Here is an 8,164-nt window from a genome sequence, read left to right as displayed (position 1 = left end):
TTTGTTGGTTGTAGTGTGGTGGTTGCCGATCTAATGGGCTTTTAGGGAGGAACCTTCGTTAATCTATGTCTACTAGAAGGTGTGCATGGCCTTCTGAGCATTTAAGTAGATTTGGCCGAAGGGAGATCTACTGCCATCAGAGAGAGGAGGAAGTATCTCTAGGGTTTAAGAATTCAATCGAAGAGAGTGCCACCGCCCTGGCTACATGAGACTAAGATGCTAATTAGGGTCTTTCTCCTCCTCCATTTTCTTCCTTCTATGTGGTTGGCTGATTCACACTTAAATGTTTAACTTGGCCCCATGACCTTTGTTTTTGCATGTTTGTTTATGGGTTTTAGCTTGCTTGTTCTATTTGCCGTTGGTTTGTTGAATCTCTTCCTGCTAGCAGTTGTCCGAGCGATAATCAAGTTGGGGATTTGGGTAGGCCTATTTGTTATTTCATAGGCCTATGTTCTATTTTTGAACTGTAACTAAAACTCTTTGTTTAGCGGCATAGGGCCTTTTTAAATATTGTATTCATCTGCCTTTTATAGGCCTTCTAATGAGCTATTAAGTTTGATAAAAAAAAAAAAAAAAACTCAAACAATTTGCATATGCCCCTCTTAAATTAAGCATAAAATCATTTAAAAAAGTATGAAATGTTGACAAAATATATGAAGAAACTACTATGAACTACTCCTGCAAAAGCAAAAATGTTTAACTAATTAAGCAAACATAATAATAATAATAATAATAATAATAATAATAATAATAATAATAATAATAATAATAATAATAATAATATTTTGACGAAAGGCGTATTTAGATTCTTAAAGTTTATCCTAATAATCATATAAGTTCTTAAATTTTTATTTTTCAAATAATCCTTTTAAATTTAAAAAAAAATTAAATTTAAAAAATAAATCAACTAAGCTCTTTTACAATAAAAGAACCCTTTAACTTTTAAAAATAGATTAAAAGAAACTAGACTATAACTTATCTAGAATTCAAATCTGGCCAAATCTATGCATAAAAATCTTTTGGTGTATGAAATTCTCGTTAGCTATCATGCATATCCAATATGCAATATCCCGATAGATATTTATTGTATCCTAGTATATATTCATAAGTTATTCTTTATTTAATAGTTTAAGAAGTTTCTCTATAGAAATTGTGACAAAAATAACACTAATATGCAACAAATATCGATCAAGATATTGTAAATCAAATACGTAAAATTACTGATAATAATCCTGTGCACTAAAAAATATTTGTGCATAGCCTTAGTTGAATTTATATGGAAAGCAAATTATAGTACAATATCTTTTGATTCATTTTAGAAGTTAAATAATTTATTTGATTTATATTTAAAATTTAAAGAGCTTATTCATCTATTAAGAGTTTATTTAATATATTTTTAAATTTTAAAAATTTATTTGATTTTTTAAAAATTTCAAATGCTTATTTTGATTAAAAAAAAATTAAGTACTTATATCGACTCTCTCTCTCTCTCTCTCTCTCTCATTGAGAGCCTTTGTCTCAAAGTAGTTAGGGGGAGGTGAGGTCTGGTCATTTGGCCATTGAACCTCCCCTCACCCCTCCTTTTCTTTAGGTAGCATTTTAGTTTTTTTTTTTTCTTAGCTATTCTTTTTCATTTTTTCCCTTGTTGTTTTCTTAGTTTCCAATTTTTGGAGTCCAAGTTCCCTCCTTTTGGATGGGGTTTTGAAGGGTTACAGTGGGGAAGCTCTGCACGTTAAAGGTGGCTTCTCCCATGGTCTGTTGTCAAGCTTCTTGGAGCAAGTGTTGGCTAGCAGTTTCGAAGATTGGTTCAGACCTAGTCTCTTTTGCCAAGCCCTTTCCCGGATTCATCCGACAATGGCTCGAGTCCCATACTCTCCTATGGCGTTTTGCTGTATATCTTCCAATTTCCTCTAGGTTTGCAAGTGTTGAGCAAGGAAGGTTCTTGTGTTCAATAATGTGTTTATGCTATCCTTCTAATATTGATGATCTCCTCGGCATGGTTTTTTTTTTTTTAGGCAGCACTGCAATTTCAATTGTAAGGCCTGTCAAATATTACTGGTGGAGATGCAGTTGAGGTCAGCAGCGAGTAAATTAGGCTTTTGGATCCTACTCGCTGTAATCTAGGGCTCCATAGTTGTTAAGGTTTGCGCTTTTATTCCCGAACTTAGGTTATAATTTTATGTAGCCATAATCCTTTGATGGACTTGGCCTTTGTAAACCTTGTCTCATTCAATGAAATATTTTTGTATGTAAAAAATAAAAAATATAAAAATAAAAACATTAAGGGTTAAAATAAATCTTATGCTTAATATTTTTATAGTTATATTTACTATGTATTATTTTTATACTATTTTTATATGAATGTATTATATTATGTTTATATGAATGTATTCATTAATATTGAGTTATTTTCATATATCAATCAAAACCAATTGTATTATTCTTAAAATGAAAAAACATGTTTAAAGACATAAATCTATAGATATAATCGACAAAAGCTTGATTTATTGTAAAAATGGCAGTCATAAAGTACACTATTTTTCTTCATCATCTTATGCATAAAAGAGCCAGCATCCTCCTGAAGGACCAAAACCTTTAGTAGAACGTAGACAGGGCAAGATGGTTGAATTAACAGATACAAAAACCTACCACCTTGTGCTGCCCTTACCCTTGTTGGCCCCATACAAGCGGAAGAGGCTGAAAGCTGAGATAGAAGACAATACCACCATGCCAAGACTAACCAACAGTGCACTCCCTATTCCCTCCCCAACTTGGTTGCAGAATTTTCCATACATATTGCATATCTTCATCCATTGTAGTTCTGGTTGTCCCAACTTTGCAAACACAGCAGACTGGGCAGCAGCTGCAACAGCAGCTACTGTCAGGTATGCCATCACCTGCACGCATGGCTTAATGTGTAAGAATTAGGTCGGGTGGCCTTACCAAGATGTTTCTTTGATACCCATTTTCAACTTTGATATTTATTTTAAATGGATTATATCATTTCGTCCTTCAACATCATGGAGCCTATCCAAGCGTCTAACTCAGATTTATATAAACTTACTCAAGGCAGAGAATGCCAGAAATTGAATCCTTGAAATTTTGCGCTATAAAACATAGATTCCACCACTAGACTGCTAAATTCTCTATTTCAAAGTTAAAAGCAAGCACTGCGGATTCATGTTTGCCTTTTTTTTCTTTTCTTTTCTTTTTCCATTGCAAGAAGCATACAAGTTATGCTCACTCCATACTTGTTGATCACTGTGTTTAAGTTGAAAAGGGTACAATCTAGATGGCATTCATCACTAATAAGAAAAGATTAATGTACCTACCATGATGGCTGTTCAAAAATAGCTCCTATTCTAAGACTGAGCTTTCCTTCTTCTGTTCTTTAAGTTGAAATCTGAGATAAAAATGTGTATTGACAGAAGAAAGCGAAAGAAATGTGGCTAAACAACTATTCAAGCAAGTCAATGAGGCATTTAGCCAAATCCTTTGTCATTAAGATACATAAGATGCAGAGGAGAGGTGATGTCATTCGCATAAATCAGTTACAGATTAAAGATTGAGAAGCAGCTAAAAATAATTCCATAAGAAAGTAGTTCCAGCGATCTAGATACATGGGAGACTAAATGAGTAATATTCTGGATAGTTTCTTAAATTAATGCTTAAGGCAGGATTGGACATGAAGTTGAAGGGGCAAACATATTATGTCCAAGGACAAGATAAGATAAAAGAAAATCACAATTGTGGACTAAATGGCTATAGAATTGAGCCACAAGGTGTCTAGATTATATAGCACATATTTGAGTTTGTGGAAGGATCTTTCAAGTATAAAAGAATAATTTACTCTAGGAAATTAAGATATAATAATTCACTTCTTGACAAAATATGCATGATAATAAGAGAAAATGTCTAGAAATACAAAGCACAGAGATACTGCATTTGTTTCAAACCTGATTTGATCATTTCTGAACCTAACAGCTCAAATGTTTACTTTGTTCCTGAATTTTAATCAACAAGCCTTAATCCTATACTTTGTGACCAAAGCTATATTGAAGACAACAACAACTAAGTCTCAATCCTAAACTAATTGGGATCGGCTATATGGATCATTTTTCACTATTTAGCTCCGTTGGACCAAATCTATATTCAAGAAATGAAATGAAAAACAAAAAAATCATGGGACTTTATGTAAAGCAAACAAAACCAAACTCATTCCAGAAGCTTCAAAACTAGCACAATTTGTATATGGTAAAGAACTTCATAAGCCAAAAAATTCTTCTGAAGTGGAGCTACATTTATTCATTTCTAACCTTCAACCATGCAAGCGGACTTTTTGTAAATATTGCCCAGCATCATGATGATGTTAATGTGATGAATATGTGATGAATATCTTGTTTAAATATATAAATCTTCCTAAGCAATTGATGCCATCTTCTTTAAATGAGCTCGACTAGAACATAGATGCCACTTTTTAGCATGAGTAAAAATCAATGGCCTTGCTAGTAGCTTACATATAGATGACTTTTGACATGGATCTTACACTACGACCAAGGAATGCTAGAGAAACTCAAGCAACTTGCCAAAACCCATTCGCATTTCAAAATAAAATTATGTCATCTAATTCTTGGAAAATTTTATTTCCAGCATCAAATTCATATTAGGCCATGCAATCCCAGCAAGACTCATCCACAATTCCACATCATATCCAGATCCTGTGTATTGAATGGTCATGGGAGATGCATGACTACTGGCCGTATTGATGAAAGGTATGGATGCCGTTGGGCAAAAGGGCTCCCTTTTCTACGTTGGCACTAGTGTCTACACTTCATATTAAATGGATGCTGGATGGTTCACATTCGAGTCACAGCTGTCCATGTACAAGACAAACTGATATGAACTAGTTCTACCCACGTGAAAATGTAGCTGATATTCATGGAAAACTCGGGATCAGTATGGAATGGAGAGGAGCATAACTATAAAGAAAATGGAAAGGAGTTTTAATGGAATCTACCAACTGCATGCATGAGGTGCCATCATAATTGCTTCCCAATTGTGGACCCTCACCAGGAAGTTTACAAGATTGTTTGGCTTGCTCTGCTGACAAGTTGGCTGAGCCATACTGATGAACTGGTAACATCAGAACATTAATTATGTAACACCTAGCGAGCATGCAACACTAAATGAACAAGGTGATCTGTGAGCCACCATATCTAGGGAATGATTTGGTACAGCAGGTTATAATATCCCAATGTTCTGAAAACTGGACCAGGTCAGCTGGTTCTCACCACTAAATTGAAAACCAATCAAGAGAATAGTCCTGTTTATTTTTCATTTGTTTATCAGCCCTTGACACAGTTAGAACATAGAACTGGAAAACCAATAAACCCAGTTTAATTAAAATTACATTTATTTGATACTAAAAAGTATTTTTAAATAATTTAAATAAAAATTAGTACTAGCTGGCTTTATTTATTTATTTTTTCTGGATGACGAATACATTTGAAAATATTTTTAAATTTAGTTTTACTATTTAACTATGTTGCCGTTAATTTTCTATTTTTTAAATATTTCTGTGAATTTTTTTAAATTATAATTATGATATTATAATGATTTCATTGTTAAACCAGCCAACTAGGAACAAGCCATGGAATCTGTTTGACCTTTGGGCAAGATTTTAAAAGCATGGTGAGATTCCTTTCTCCCATGAAAACATAAGATGGTATTGACCGACTTTAGCTCCAATCCATTAAAGCGGAAAATCATTTTTTGCATATCACTGGAGAAATGCAACTTATGGAATAATTATTTACTTCCATCTATTAATATAACAAACCTTATTTCAATACATTGCCAAAATGTAACCATTCCTTCTTCGCTAATCGACACCAAAAACTTGCTGTTGATGAATAACTGAATTAGCAAAATGAATGTGACTGATTAGATATACGTGTTAACAACTGCATTAAAAGTATCACATTAATTTTATTGCAGCATTAAATTGTCAAGTCATTTTCAAGACAATGCGTAGAACTATTTACACAATTTGACAAAATTAATGTCGACATGCATAATTAAGAACTAGTTAGTAATTGCCTAGTTACTGACAGAACTTAATACTGACAAGAGCAGTAAAGGGAATGACACAGGCGTAAGGCATTAATAGTACGGGTAAGTTTGGCACCTACCAGGCTACCACCTCTTCTCCCAATTCAGAAATAACTCCAAAGTAGGGAAAGATCAAAACACCACAAGGATATGGTTCATTCTAAACATAAATAATAAATTGGGTTGAGCACAAAAACTGGGGGAGAAAATGGGTCCTGGAATTACATGCAAATAATCATCTGATTTTCAAGTTCAATGATGCAACCACAGAGCAAAAAAACAAGCACATAGAGAACATCAAGCTGTCAATACCTGATCCCCAGAGAAGATTGCCCACGCTAAGGGCTTGCTGAATAGCACACTTCCTCTAACCATACCCACAACACAACGCACTCCTTGAAGCAGGGAATAGGCAGCAGTTATCCCATTTGCAATCACCAAAAAGCTGCAAAAATATAACCAAAATTAGCAAGAATAGTTTGGTATAGTATGAATATTGGAACCAGTAATTTGCAGTTGATGAAGATCTTACACAAGAGCTTTCATGTCAGTGAATCTAGCTTCCTTTTGAATTGAAAAGATTTCTTTAACTTGGGTATCTGTTCCAACAAGAACAGCAGCAAGAACTCCCAAACCACAGATCAAACACCTCAAAACCAGCTCTGCAAGCCTCACCCTCCTATCAATAACCTTCAAATTGGTACCATGATACACAGGCACATTTACAGGACTAACACCAACACCCAAGTAACTCATCCTTTCACACAACCAAAATTAACCAAAGATGAAAAAAAAAAAAAAAGTAATACCCAAGAGATAATAATTCTGGCTGCTTGAACCCACAAAGCCTCACAAACCACAAAGCTCTACACTACTTAAATAGGCCAACCCACAAAAGTGTTGCTTCTTCACTTTCTTGGGTTTTTTTGGGTTTTTCACATTTTGTGAAATTTCCCACTTACGAAATGATAAGAGTCTTGAACTGCTGGTGGGAACGCTCTAGGCTGCCAACGGTCAAATGCATGAGCAAGTAAATAGAAGTTGGAACTCTAGAAGGGTACATTTAATGCATTTAGCACTGCATTTAAACCCATTGGAGAAGAGTCATAAGAAGGGAACGCTGGTTCAGTGTTCTTGAGGGTTAATGAGTAGATATATTAGGAGTATTAAAAAATTAATATTTTTTTTTTTATAGAAAATAAGTCAATTAAAAAGTATAAGGTAATAACTCCTCGTTCTTTAGAGCTCTTTCTTTTTTGTCTAGAAAGAGGCAACAGTTGCTTGCCCCAAGGAATGGGTCAGATAAGGTGAGGCCAATTTTAAGTCTTGTCTATGGAAGAATTGAATGAAGGATAATGGTGGTTAGCGTGATTTATGATGCCCCATTTCTTTCTGCTAGTCTGTCGTCCACCAGGAAAAACCAAATTTTCTCTATCTTTTTATTAATAAAAATTTGCAATAATCAATCATTGTTAGATTAGTAATAATAATAATAATTATTCAAGGATTAACTAATTGATAATTAAGTTTGCTCACATTATTATTTAGAATTTAAATCTTGAAAAATAAACCATAAAAGAGATAATTTTCTGTATTAGTTTCAATATATGAATAATAGGATTTTTTTTTGTAGACTTAGACCTATTAAATATATGTATCTCTAATATTTATATTTTGAATTTATGATTCAATATAAGATGTATAGTTAGATTCACTTATTAAATATATAAATTTATATATTTTTATCTTAAATTTATGATAAATCAAATTTATATAAAAATTTCTCATAAATAATATGTTTAAAAGGCTCTTCACCAAACTAATAAAAATTACTTACCAGCAAAAAATAAATCACAAAATAAATCTCCTTGCATATGAATAGCTTTCCAAATTTACCATACACTAGATTTTTTTTAACAATTAAAACTATAAAACTTTCAAAATCCTTTCAAGATTATAGAATATTTCAGATACACATAAAAGTAGTGTTTTTCTCTTAGAAAAGTGGATCCTCCTTATAATATGAAGAGTGAGTCCTACATGATTGTGTGAG

The 8,164-nt window shown here is 33.1% G+C and overlaps 1 protein-coding gene across 5 annotated transcripts; it reads right to left on the bottom strand.

The window, feature by feature from the left end:
• Positions 1–2,485: 2,485 nt before the first annotated feature.
• Positions 2,486–7,245, bottom strand: LOC110645327 (CASP-like protein 2B1). 5 transcript variants are annotated; one of them, XR_009147622.1, is made up of 5 exons: positions 6,644–7,241; positions 6,424–6,556; positions 5,840–5,916; positions 5,018–5,133; positions 4,229–4,929 (listed from the first exon to the last, which is right to left on the bottom strand). XR_009147622.1 is itself a non-coding variant. In XM_058144040.1 (5 exons), exons 1-5 carry the CDS (start codon positions 6,865–6,867, stop codon positions 4,857–4,859), a joined length of 615 nt encoding a protein of 204 aa, XP_058000023.1. In that variant the 5' UTR covers positions 6,868–7,245; the 3' UTR covers positions 4,229–4,856. The 5 variants fall into 5 exon arrangements, 4 of the variants coding, with proteins under 4 accessions (XP_021654135.2, XP_058000023.1, XP_021654136.1 ...); XM_058144040.1 differs by having other exon boundaries at positions 5,018–5,125; positions 6,644–7,245; XM_021798444.2 differs by lacking the exon at positions 5,840–5,916 and having other exon boundaries at positions 6,644–7,242.
• Positions 7,246–8,164: the final 919 nt, after the last annotated feature.

Source organism: Hevea brasiliensis, chromosome 3, assembly GCF_030052815.1.
Source record: "Hevea brasiliensis isolate MT/VB/25A 57/8 chromosome 3, ASM3005281v1, whole genome shotgun sequence".
Classification (NCBI taxonomy): Eukaryota; Viridiplantae; Streptophyta; class Magnoliopsida; order Malpighiales; family Euphorbiaceae; genus Hevea; species Hevea brasiliensis.
Note: the sequence above shows the minus strand (reverse complement) of the source record. Positions and strands in the feature narration are given on the sequence as shown.